This window comes from Molothrus aeneus, chromosome 4, assembly GCF_037042795.1.
Source record: "Molothrus aeneus isolate 106 chromosome 4, BPBGC_Maene_1.0, whole genome shotgun sequence".
In the NCBI taxonomy this organism is placed as follows: domain Eukaryota; kingdom Metazoa; phylum Chordata; class Aves; order Passeriformes; family Icteridae; genus Molothrus; species Molothrus aeneus.
The window spans coordinates 35,284,309-35,298,212 of record NC_089649.1 but is presented as its reverse complement, the minus strand read 5'-3'; the positions used below and the strand labels follow the sequence as shown (position 1 = coordinate 35,298,212).

Here is a 13,904-nt window from a genome sequence, read left to right as displayed (position 1 = left end):
CTGCCATAAGCAGGGACACTTCCCACTAGAACAGGTTGCTCAAAGACTTTCAAGGGACTGGGCATCCTCCACTTCTTTGGACATCCTGTTCCAGTGCTTCACCACCCTCACAGTAATGCATTTCTCCCTAATCAAAGGCAACTATTGCAGTTTGAAGCCATTCCCCTGGTCCCATGACTGCATTTCCTGACAATGTCCCTCTCCAGCTTCCCTGTGGGCCTCCTTCAGATACTGGAAAGTTGCTGTGGGGTCTCCACACGACTGTCTCTTCTCTAGGCTGAACAGACCCACCTTTCTCAGCCTGTCTTTAGAGGGCAGGTGATCCCCTCCACTTAACAACTTCATGGCCCTTCTTTGGATTTGCTCCAACAGTTCCATGTCCTTCTCCTATTGGGGATACCAGAGCTGGATGCTCTACGGTAGGTGGGGAGTCACAAGAACAGAGTTGAAGAGGAGAATCAGCTCCCTTGACCTGCTGGCTACACGTCTCTTGATGCAGCCCAGGATTCTGTTGGCTTTCTGGGCTGTGAATGAACATTGCTGGCTTGTGTTGAGTTTTTCATCAACCATCACCCCCCAAGTGCTTCTCTGCAGGGCTCAATCCATTTTTTGCTCAGCCTGGATTTGTGCCTTAGACTGCACCAACCCAGGTGACTGACTAGATGGCCCTTAACATCCTTTCCAGTCCAAAATCTTCTATATTTCCAGTATTTCAACAAACTATTGCCTGTATTAAAAAAAAACTCCATGTGGCATTCTTAATTACAAGGAACTGAGTTTATTAAGTTACTTTTCAGTAATTAGGGGTCCTTTTTGCAAAACATAGGGTCTTCATCATTGATAGAAAGCTCACACAATCTCCTGCTCAATTTAGCTAGCAAATTTGTCGGCAGTGTTCCAGTTTAGCTTTGCAACAGGTTATTCAAACAGTTGATACCATGTTCTCAATATAATATTAATAAATTATCTTTTCTAATACTACTTATGAGTCTTATATGCTCAATATAATTATAGAAACATGAGCCTCTGCAGCATTATTAGTTTAAGCTTATAGCTGCTCTGCAGTGATCCCAGGGAACTACTGTGTCAGTATTTGAGGTCATGCCAAATGCTCTCTTCATCCTTACTCTACCTACACACCAGGCTTTATTAACAATGAAACCGTTCCAGTGCATATCTATTTGATTTTTTCTTTCTTCAGGGTAAATGATGAATGATTTTTTTCTTTCTTCAGGTTAAACATGCTTACTATGCACTCAAGGATTTTTCACTGCTTATTAAATCTATTGGGTGTAATAAATTTTTTAGAATACAATATATACTTCACTTTTAAAGAAACTTAAAAGGAAACAATGCTCCTTTGTTTTTATTAAACCAAAGCAAGTCTAAGTGAACTGTGATGGACCAAATAAGAATGTTCTACTGCCATTTAAACAGCTGGAAGAAAACTATAAAGGGAAACTGAAGTATGTTACCTGAAGAACGAAAACTAACCAAAGCACCAGTACTTAACAGTCTTACCACACAGACCATCAGTCTTTATGTTAGAAAGTTACTAGATCTGAGTTATCAAATACAATTTTAGAATAAAGCCTTAGTTAATAACCAATAATAAAATAATAAACCAAAAAATACAAAATAATGCAAAGTTTGCTTTAGAAAGTTAACCTTTAAATATTGACATTTAAGCAGCTCTACTGTCAACTAAACAATTGTTTTTAATAAATTTTATTTTTTTTAATAGTTACAAAACCAAATAGTTGTACTTGATCTTTCAGTTGCACCTTTTATCCAGGCAGTGACATATATATTATTATATGTTATTATAGCTCTCAGACATATATTGAGCAAACATCACATTTCTGACAGCTGGAGAGATTAGCCTCAGTAGGACAGCACTAGAGACTTGAAGCATGTTCAACAAGTACTTTAGCTATCATAATAAAATAAACTGTTTTAATTGCTTTCCAAGGTTTCTATTAAATCATCAAGTAGTATAGTCATGAACCACTAAAAAAGCTTTCAAACTGGCCTGCAGATTTAGTTTACAAAATCTGAAATACATAGAGAGCTTCATAACAATATTGCAAAGCTTGATGAATAAAATTTTTCAACCACATGTAGAATTGCTTTATTTTTTATCCCCTGTATTTTAAGGAATCAGAAAGATACAGAATTGTGTAAAACAAATTACTGAGTTTAGAAAAATATGCTATTTCCTTGGTGCTTTGGGGGTTTTTTGGTTTTTTGTTTTTTTTTTTTTAAATCTTTGTCTGTTTTTGGGTTTTTTTCCCAGCAAGGGCAAATTTCTCAGTAGTATTTTCAGACAAATGCTTCACTTTAACACTGCCTATTTGTTTACCTGTAATCTGAAAAAAATATACATACATACCTAAGTTTAGATAACCTAGGAAAGTGAGGCTTTGACATCAGTCCTCACTGCTACACAGAATTTTATAATGATGACCAAGATAGTGGTATAAGTTATTCTCTATGGATAAAAAGCCAAATATGCATTAGGGACAACTCTGAATCCCATTTCTTTGAATTAGCTCTGGTTCGCCCAAGATCACTGATTGTCCTGCTTCCATCCAGGAAAGGGTTAATTTTTACAGTAGTCAGGAGGAGGCAAGCCTAAGACCCAGAGGTTATTCTGCACCTCACAGCATTTTCAGGGAACAGGGGAAGGGCTCCCTTCTGGCTCAGCATAGTATGGCCCAGGGAGTGGGCAAGGATCTTCTTGTTTGTTTCTACGCGAATCAGATCTGCCCTGTAAAACCTGAATGCTGCGCTGGAAGGCACTTGGACAGCAAAGCTTGAAAAGCAGCCCCAGAACTGGAGCAAACCCCCACACCCACAACTTTTACTTTCAAAGTAGTATATAGAAGTATTTGCTTTATGAGTGTCTTTTCACTAAGAGACAAAGTATCTGCATGGAAGATAGACTTTGTCAAACTCTCAAAAGAAGGACTTTATCAAACTCTCATGAAATAACAGAAATTAACAGAAGACAGGTTGAAAATATGTTAAGCTTCAGAAACTTTTTATAGTTTCTGATTAACCCTTGCTCATTAGGAATTTTTTTGTCAGTGTAGAAGAAAACATTTTCTGCAACTTTCTGGCACTGAATTTTACAGGTGGCCTCGTCTGACTCTAAAATTGTTCAATTTCTCTTGCTTTTCTTAGAGTGAGACCAACTGCCACCTGTGACACTGCCATTATCATCTTGCTCAGCATTTGTCTTCCAGTGATTTGAATTAACATTTCTCTCTTACACATGCAGAACATGACAGGAATGTCTAGAGATAACAGCAGAAAAACAATCTTAGGAGAAATTGAAATACAGTAAGATTTAAGAGGTGAACATCAAGAACTAAAAGACTAAGCATAAAGAGAATTTTCACCACCTTCCTTATTATAATGCAGACAGAAAAGTTGTATTATTGTGATAAATAGCAGAAATATTTAATAATTTTAAGCACATTTAATAAAGGAATGCACTGCCACAGAAAAATTGAGGCCAAGAACTGAACACAAATGAAATTAGGTCAAAATTTCCTGAAAGAATGGTTTCTCTAAGTTTTATGTCACAGTAAGTATATTAGTAAACACTGCAGAGATTTGAATTTAAGTAATATTTTTCTTACAGAGTTACAGAGGTAATTTGCAGATTGATTTTTCTAGTTGCCAGTGAAAATTTCTGAAGGAATATTAAACATTCTGCATTTTGATTTAATACTGCCAGTTGACATATCTATCTAATACACAATTAATTTCTTTAAAGCCTAGCAGCATCTTTTGCTGAAGCATGAACAGTAAACAAAATAGACCTTTATTCTGAAACAGTGCTTCTGTCTGTGATTCCAATAACTAAAGCAGTTATCTCTTGGATGCAACAAGATAGCCAGCAAAGTAGAAAAGGTGGTCTTTTTATCCTTACTTTTGATTGATTGATTTTCAGACAAAAAACTCCATGAATTCCAAATCATTAATATACAGTAAGAAATGCTGTTTTCCTTTTTTCTTATTATTACACACAGATGTCAAAATAAAGTTTTTGTGGTTTAAAAGCTAGGTTCTCCAAAAGCTTTCAATAAACCAGCAAGTTAATCTGTCCAAGTATCCCCAAACTGTTGCCAAAAAGAGCTGAAATTCAATTGCGATGTTTCTTTTTCCTGAAAGCAGCACTTCAGAAGTGTAGCCAACACCCTTCTGCAATGTGTAACAAGAACACTGATATGATGCTTCCATTTCAAAAGCACAAGAGAAATTATTGAAATTACACTTGAACTTACACCTTCAACATACATTAAACACATCACAGAAAAAGGAACAGCCAAGGGGAGATAAGTAAAACAATTTTTAGTAACACCTTCAATATCCTTTATTTTTGTGGCTCTCCTCCCTCCCCTGCCTGTGAGGTGAATGCTCCTGGCTGTTCTCTTACTCATTTAAGTGCAAGTGTACTGCACAGAGACAGCAATTAACTGCCTCCTGCCACTGAGGCTTCCCCCAGCTCACCTTCTGGGACACCTCAGCTCCCCATTCCCCAAACATACCCCAGAAGGTTTGCATTCTTCAAGATGCAGCATCTATGGCTATGCTTTGGTCTTGAGCAGGACATGACATTTTTGGTTGTTTCTTGAGATAATGACTATACTATAAAAGTCACTTCATTGCATTGTACTGCTCATAAGCAGTTATGTTTCTGACACAGATATACCTTGATTGGTGAGAAGTGGGTAGAACAGCTGTAAAATCACAACTATGCCCACCTTTTAATGTGTTAAGTAACATTTATTTCATTCCAGCTTATTTTCCTTTTCAGTCTCTCTTCACATCTGATTTTGTTCTACCTGACATTTTGTCTTCAGCAACAGAAAAATATTCTGATGCATGGCTGGTATCAGTAGAGACAGATGTTTGACTTAGCTCTTAAGTGTCAGAAGTGCTGTCTCTTAGCATTTCTCCTGTCTCACTTACTGCAAGCACAGAACCTCCTAAAGATGGATCATTACACGTGCCAGGAACAGAACAAGCTGTGCTCTGAAACTGTACAGGCTCAGGTTCATCCTCCTTTCTAGGACACAAACAGTTGTTTTCAGCAACAGCTTCTTCATCCTTTACCATTTTTTGTTGCTGTGTTGCTTCAGGGAGTTGAGTGGAAGACGCATTCTCATATTCAACAGGAAGGGCTCCTGAACATAAAGGCTGACAAGAAGTGTTACCATCACCAAGCCTTTCTGCACTTTCAGTGTTTTCAGATGAGTTCATAGGCAAACATGAGCCTTCACATTTTGGATGACTCTGAAGAGACTCAGGCTCTGCACACTCTGAAGTTACAGGTTTCCCTAGATTTAGAAGTGTTTTGTCAGATTTAATCTTCTCCTTATCAATTTTTTCTGTTCTGTTTCCAGAAAAAAACACAGAAGAAGTCAGCAAATCAGAGGTATTTCTGAGAATGCCTCCAAATGAAAATACTGATGAAGGCAATGGAAAGTTACTTTTGAAAGCAAATGCACAATTATTGGTGAGAAGAGGGGTCTTGGAGACGTCATTCACCCCAGCTCCGGTGCTGGTGTCTGAAGTACCACAAGCTACAGTTGTGCTAGATTCTGAGGTGTGAGGTTTTTGCTCCCTTAAGACAGATGGTTTCTGTGTACCACATCCTCCAGGTTCCTTTGCACTAGGTGTTTTTTCCCTCATGTGAGATAATGTTTTGTCAGATGGCTTCTCAGATTGGGTGAAAAATGAGGATGATGGTAACACCTTACATGAATTGCTAGCTTCCGATCCTGCAAACCAATCTCTTTCTGAATTGCCAAAGGGAAACAACAAGTGTGGTTTCTCACTTTCTGGTGAGACTAAATTAGGACTTGTTGGAGCATCACAAACTACGTTTTTGGCTTCAGGACCATATTTATCCTGGTTATTGGTTTTATCCAGCTTATCACATTTCCCTAAATAAAACTGAGGGAAAGTACATCTCTTGTCTTGCTTTTTAAAGGAAAATGTACCTCTCTCTTTACTAATTCTTCGTAATGAGTTGTTAGATGCACTGAAAGTAAAAGGTACACCTGAAGGTCTCTCTGCTGAAACATCTACAGATTCTGAAGTTGAAACAGTAACAGCCACAGTTGCTGCTGGTTTTAAGTCCAATAAAGTGCCAGAATTTGCATTCATTTCCTTGGAAACAGTACCTGCTGATGCCTGTCTTGGCCATTTTTCTTTAGTTAACAAGTCTGGAGAGGCTTCTGACAAGGCTACACCAGATACTTCCTGGCCACTTCCCTCATGAAATAATTTTAAGCCACCATTACTTGTGGATGGGATGTTGTGAGCAGTGCTTCCAGAAGAATTTCCTTTGTCAAAGCCACCTCCTCTTTGCAGGGCTCCCATTTTTATTTTATCTGTCTTATTTGCTTTGGTAGGTGAAGATACAAAAGAAGTTCCTGAGGACTTATCCTTGAAGGCCTCAGCAGTTACAAATTTATACTTTTTGTTTGCAGGGAATTTTTGAGTCTTAAACACATTGGTGAGCTTCTGAAGTTCCATATAGTATTTGTAACGTAGCTCCTAGAATTACAGAAAAAAAAAAAATCACATTATCCAACATGGTATTTGTGGATTCAGAGGTTATAAAACTCATGTATGACTAAGACTGAAGAAAAGTGAAAAGTTTTCCTATATTCTAGAGAATTCTAATGTATTTTTCCATTGCTACTGGAAGGCAACAGGACACAAGTCCTTACAGAAAAAAGTGCTTTAAAGACAATTGAACAAGATACACATAGAATCCTGATGACAAAGTAGGTTTTGAAAGAGGAGACTACAGAAAACTGTATTTAAAGTCACAATCAAAACCAAAAGTATATAAAACACTAACTTAGATATTAAGCAACAAATTCTCAATCAAATTCTCATGAAAAATAGCCATCTGAAATTAAGTTAGATGGTGGGGGTTTTGTTCTTTTGTTATTATATATAATTGCATTCTTAATAGCAATAGAAAATAGGTATTTTCAAAAACAATGCAGAAAAAAATTTTCTATATTTAAAGGACCTAAGCAACTTTTAAATGCACTCATCTGCCACTCGTATTCTCGCAACATGCATAATGTGATTCACTGCCAGCCATGTTTCACTAACTGTAACTGGAATCATTCTCTGCAGAACAATACTGAGCCACCCACATGGAGCTGCTAGTAAGTAAAAAAAAAAAAAAAATTAAAAATCTAGTTGCATAACCGCATCATTTGAAATGAAACAAAAAAGAGATTGAATTCAGTTTCATGTCAAATGATTATGTGTTCTTACAAGATGGAACTCTATTCTTTAGGAAACAGAATACAGGCAGATAACTGCCTCTTCAAACAGACACTAGAGAAGTTTATTTGGATTAGAAAGCTACAGATGTGACTCAAAAAGCCACATTAAATATAAAAGTAAGTATTTGAAGTCAGTAGTAAGATTAAGTTTCAGCTTTCTAAAGGCAAAAAAAAGGTACAATTCTGACATCTTTAATACCTAGTAAGATTTCATTCTAGAATTGCAAGGGTAACTTTCTACTGAGGAAACTGAAAAACATGTTAGAAGCTTATTTAGAAAGTTACATCACAACAAATAGTAACTTAGCCATACTTACAACTGATGTTCAATCATACCTCATGGCTCATATTTTGAAATGCTGACATTTCTGATATTGACATAAAGCGAGTAGGGATCCTGCTACCGTCTGCTTCATCCTGTCCTGTTACAGGCTGAAAAATATTTTGCAGCAGACATATTTCATTTGATAAGCCAAAACAGACAAAATAGTACCATGCTGAAGAACACATAGCCAATAACTTACAAGAAATGTGTTGGGTATATTCTTCTGGTCCTGCCATTGCTTTAAGGTATCGTTAAATAGAGTTGAGGTCTCATTTCCTTCATAAGGTAGCTCTATTAGAAAAAAACACAAGGATAGTGATGAACAATATATTAAATATAGAAAACACTGAAATGTTCCTATGCACCTAAATGGATTCCATTTAAAAATAAAAACATAGTGCCCTAAGTGAGACCCCAGTCCTTGCTGAATTTTCTGTGATATACAGCAAGAAGCCTGTCTAATACATTTTTTAAATGTTGGAAATGCCTAGCCTTACAGAAAACATAACACCTACTCCTGGGAGGCAAAGGCACCTAATGTGAGCATAGCCAACATTGGCATGACACCACAACAAATGCCTGGCTAGTTCAGCAACACACTCCTGACAGCGGCACTACTGGCTGGGTATCCAAAGTACTGCAGGCTGCAAACACACAGACTAGAAACCTGCTACAGAAAGTACATTCATAACACCCATTTAAAAACCCCTCATGAATTTAGCATCTATTTCATTTGCTCAGATGCTTTCTTGCATGTGTTTGCCATGCAGGTTGTTTATCAGCAATTGGATCCACAAGTTCCAGATTTCTAGACTTGCCAAATCTTGTCTTAATTAAGTCCTTCTTCCTAACCTTGAACAATGCCTGCATCAACAGGTGTTAACTCCAATGCTAAGATTTCATTAACCACAGACTTGATATCTATCTTCTTTGGTATATACACTGGTGGTTTTTCCCAGTTGGATGCTATATTCATCACATCAAGCTGAGTTTTCATTCTGGAAAAGAAAAAAAAAAACTAATGTTGCAAAAATGCAATTTGAACATTTTTCTTCATGCTTACATGCTAGCTAAATTATACCTGCCTCACATAAAAAAAATTTCAGGTTCTCTAGTTTTTTTTTCTTAGAACTTGTTCACTTGAATTAGGTTTCATAATCAATGAAAACTGCAAGAAGTAGTGCTGATAGGTCAGTGAAAAGTTACACCCTCCACTTTCTTTAGTGTACACTGTCTGAATCTGAATTATACTCCTTTTTCAGAGGGCATTGTTAATTTTAGTCTGAAACACAATGTATTTTAAAGAACACCATTTCCAATATTCTTCCTTAAATAGAGGTTAAAAGGTTCTCAGAAATGTAATTAAGAACTCTTAGAAGACATTATGGGTATGTGCACTACCAAAACAAAACCAAAGGTACTGCAGAAACTCCACACACTCTCTTACACCGAAAGATTTCTGTAAGTTTCAAGCATGCTTCAGTGTTCCTGAGTTCAAATAAGATATCTGAAAATATCTAATCCCCAACTATTAATGAATTTCTATATTTGCTTTTTATTAGAGAGATAATTCAAAAGCTTGATTATCTCTAATCTCAGATAGTATGTCACTCAAATTCTTGACACATTCCCTAAAATTTGTAATATTGGGCATCCAAAAATCTGAAAGTATTATAATCTCTTAATTACTCAATACTATTTTCATTTAAAGTTGCTTAAGATATCAAATATAGCTATTTTTTTAGTTTTTAATCTTAAAAATCTAGAAGAAAACTAGAGAACTAACAAAACATGAAAAAATATACCTTGAATTCAAGCCACAGGCAACCTATAAATAAAATGAGAATTTGTAAGACATGAGCATTTCTCCAACTATCAGGAAATTATTGCTTTATCAAAATACTTCAGAGACTAAAGTATGTCTTTATTTCACAGAACTATAGAAAATAATGCTGATAACATTAAAAAACCAACCAGACATAAAAAACCCAACCTAAACAAGTATGTCTATGACAATTTTTTATCTTGTAATATCTTGTGATAAATACAAAAAAAACTCCTTCAGAGCCAAATGAAGACATTCAAATTATGGCCAATATTGTCACCTGGGCAGTTTCAGAAGTTCAAATACTTGTAAACATTCAAATGAAGGACTATTTTCTATTTCTTGGAGAGGAAAGGCTCTGCTATGTGCTCTCAATATGCTATTATACTACTAAAAATGCTGTTTTCTAGTTTTAAATCAGGCAGATCATGGTGGCAAGAAGTGCAGTGCACTTCTTCTGGTGACATGAGACTTCCCAAAAAACATGTAATGAAAAGACCTGACAGGATTAGAGCTGCTTCCCTATAAAACCTGGTGATCTCACTGTACTGGATCTTTACACCAAAAAACCCAAAGCACTGTTACGGAGGGCAGGTAGGGAGGTGCTAAGTGAAAGTGAAAGAAAACAAACAGCAGAAAGAGGAAATAGATTAACAGGAGGAATGGGAGGAAAAAGATGAGGAAGTTAAGAAAGAATCAAAGGCAAAAGTGGAGGAAGAACAGAAAGCAAAAGAGAAACAGAAGAAACAGGCAGAATATGAATCAAACCAGGAGACATAGGAGAAAGAAGATGAGAACAGGATGGGGAATAACAAGAAAAGAGGGGGAGGAGGAAAACAGGAAGAAAAGGAGTAAGCTGAGAAAGAGAGATGTGGCAGTGATTAGTGACATAATAATCACTGGAATCACAGTATTTTTTCCAAATTGAGAGTTACTTTTACTTCAAGTAAAAGTTACATTTTCCTTTACAAGTCCTTTACCAGACACTTAGTCAAACTCTATACTTTCTTAATGCCCCATTTATCTGGAGGCACCAAAGAAATCAAAATATTGCAGAAATCAGCAATATGCAGCTTCTTAGGAAAGCAAAGAGTAAAAATCACTGATAAGCAGCATATAAAACTTTTTCAAACTTTTCTAAAAGTGAAAAACATTGTTACAAAAAAGTATGAAGTGTTAAATAATTTTAATCTATATTTTTCATTTGTTGACTTTGTTTTTCCTGATTAATTATACTCTTATCTACAATACAGCAGGCTCTATTTGAGTTCTTTAGGCAAATGCTATCAAAACCAAAATGCCATCACCTCTAGGAAACACTGAGGATCACATTCATGGACAAGCTTTTCACAATCCTTCAAAAAATTATCAATGGTCTTCTTGTGAGTTTCTTTCATTTTCTTCCAAATCTGAAATTCCTTCTCTTTTTTACTTCTTTGATTTCCAGCATCTTCTAGTAATTGCTGTTTTTTCACTTCTAGAGTTTTGAAAATTTCTCCAAATTTCAGCTCAATTATCTCCACATCGTTTTTCAATGTCATCTAGAAGCACAAGAACAGATGTAAATGCAATAGCAATGTCCACACACAGTCACTTCTCTAAGCTCAGAGCACATCTATGCCACAAGGAGCACCTGTATGCTCCAGGTTGTGAATAAACTACCACGAGAAGAGAATCAAAGACACACAGAGAATATCCAGCATTTGTAACTCACATCTGCATCATTCGGTTTTGAGATCTCATTCACCAGCTTCTCATTCATTATCCTCATTTGTTTCAGAGTGCTAAAGAAGGTTAACTGCAAGATAATTGAAACATTTATTACAACTTTATCCATTCCTTAACATAAATACTTTCAGTGCTTATCTAGAATCAGATCAAGACAAACAAGGAGCTACTGGAAAGGGTCCAGTGGATGACCACAAGGATGACCAGGAGTCTGGAGCATCTGCTTTATGAGGAGAGACTGCAGGAGCTAGGCCTGTTTAGTCTGGAGAACAAGTATCTCAAAGGCAGGTGCCAAAAGGAGGGTGCCAGACCTTTTCAGTGGTGCCCACTGAGAAGATAGGAACAGTGGCCATAAACTAAACCACAAGAAGTTTCACCTCAACACGAGGAAGAATGTCTTTACAATGAGGGTGGCAGAGCACTGCAACAGGCTGCCTAAGGAGGTAGTGGACTCTCTCTCTCCAGAGACATTCAAACCCCACCTAGTCACAATTGTGTGTCACCTGCTCCAGGTGACCCTGGCTTGGCAGGGGTTTGGACTGGATGATCTCCGGAGGTTCTTACAACCCTATCAATTCTGTGATATTCTGAACAATATAATAAAAAAGCTTGTGATTCAAAACATCATTTAATAACATTTAAATCTTCCCTGGATCAGTACACAAACCTTCTTCTGCTGTTTCTCAAAGCAATGTTCTTAGGCTCACCTACAGTGCATACTGATAGAATGACTACTTCATAGCCATAACATTATTTTTCTCAGGCTTTTTTAACCCCTCCCATACATTTATCACAATATGAGCTTTAATGGTGTTATTCCAGTTTGGCAAAAAGCTGTGTGATACTCACTTTTTCTTTTTATGCCTCACATTGCTAAAGCAGAAAGCTGTTCATAATCAATACATTTCAGTTTGAGTCTTCACTGAGTCTTCCTCCTTTATTTCTCAGAATCGCTACATTTTTACAGAATCACTACTTTACATTATTTACTAAATATGTTTAGTGCAAAGTATGCTTTTCCCTGGTTCCCATTTGTGACATACAATTGGTAAGGTGAAAGGCAGGAAGAAAATCACTGTAAAAGCAACTTTTGTCTTAAATAATAGTCAGTGCTATATTTAAACTTTTATACTTGTACTTCTCATCACTGCCCCGTAGTTGTTTCAATTACTGCGCAACAGAACTGCCACCCTGCATCTCAACTTGCACAGGGCATGGAAAGCTCATTCTACCTAAACAGTCCCTATTTTGTTAAAAAAAAAATCACAACTTCTACAACCAGGCAACCAACCATTATGGCAGGCAGCTCCCTTCTTATGCAAACTGCAAAGCATCTTGCTTATACATTTATTATTACTCACCCAAACTATCTATCCCTAAATATGCAATTATCTGTGACCCAAATTACCTATCACAGCTAGAGAGCCTATAAACAAAACACCTGTGGGTGTTTTTTTGGAGTTGTTGGATCTTCCTGCACTTGGAAAAACAATAACCGACCCAAACATCAACACTCCTCCCCCCCCGAATCAAAAAAAAACTCCGACATCACTCCAAAATAACTCTCCAGGTCCTTTGGTAGATTGGGTTCAGATCTGTTGCTCCTGTAATACTGCCTGGTCCCGTGTGCGTCGGATGCCGTCTGACGGCAGCCGGGAAAGGCACAACCCGGCGGGTCACCAACAACTCCTTACTGCCCCAAAGCAGCACAAGCCTCTCTCCTGCTCAGCACGCCTGGCTTTTCCCGTGTTTTTGAGTAAAAACCCGCGCCCGGTGGGGGACGGCCCAACCTCCCAGCCAGGCCCCAGAGCGGAGGAGAAGCGCCGCACTTACTTTTTCTTCCTGGTACACGGTGTCTATGAGGTTGACAGAGTGGAAGATGCCCTGGTGCTCCTCGGAGACGCACTGCCCGCACCCCGCCTGCCGGCACATGCGGCAGTAGAGCTGCACCGGCCGGCTCGGATGTTTCTGGCAGCTTCCCCCAAACGCCTGCAGGGAGAGCGGGTCAGATCCCGGCTTCGGCCCCAGCGCCGCCTCCCCGGCCGTGGCGGCGCCCGCCGCGCCGGACCGGTAGAGCTTGACCACCTCGGCCAGGGTGGTGTTGACGGGCAGGGCGGCCACGCCGCCGCGGGGCAGCAGGCACAGCTTCCTGCACAGAGGACAAGGCACCCGGGCGCAGGACGGGCCCGGGCCCGGTCCCGGCGCCCCGCGGCCGAGACGGGCCCGGCCCGGGTTCCGCTGCAGCTGCTGCAGGCGGGCGGCCTCGGCCGAGGCCAGGCACTCCAGCACGCAGCCCCGGCAGAAGTTGTGCGAGCACAGCGGCAGCGTCACCGGCTCCTCCAACAGCGACAGGCACACGGCGCAAGTCAGGCTCGCCTCCATCGGCGGCGGCGAGGGGTCGAGCGGCCGCCGCTCCTGCTCTTCGGGCTCCACTCGTACAAGTGCCCCTCCACTTCCAGGTCGACGGCACCAGGGGGCTGCCGGCCGGGCTGCCAAAGAACCCGGGAGCGCCAGGCTTCAAACGCCGCTTCCAGCCGTCAACGTCCCAAGAAGTGGCGCCCGCCTGTGCGAGGCGGGACCAGAAGATGAGCGTTGACGATAGGCGGAGGCCTGAGATTGACATCGCCCTTGTCCAATAAAAGCAGGCAAGGCCAAGGGGGCGGAACAGAAGTTTTTGGTACCCGCCTCCTACCCGGCG

General features: G+C 39.2%; 1 protein-coding gene across 1 annotated transcript; it reads right to left on the bottom strand.

Annotated features, from left to right (window-relative positions):
* Positions 1-755: 755 nt before the first annotated feature.
* On the bottom strand, positions 756-13,588 carry LOC136555522 (uncharacterized). Its single transcript, XM_066548253.1, has 8 exons — positions 13,040-13,588; positions 11,193-11,276; positions 10,786-11,019; positions 9,459-9,481; positions 8,506-8,651; positions 7,853-7,944; positions 7,665-7,760; positions 756-6,576 (listed from the first exon to the last, which is right to left on the bottom strand). Exons 1-8 carry the CDS (start codon positions 13,586-13,588, stop codon positions 4,936-4,938), a joined length of 2,865 nt encoding a protein of 954 aa, XP_066404350.1. The 3' UTR covers positions 756-4,935.
* Between the last annotated feature and the right edge of the window lie 316 nt (positions 13,589-13,904).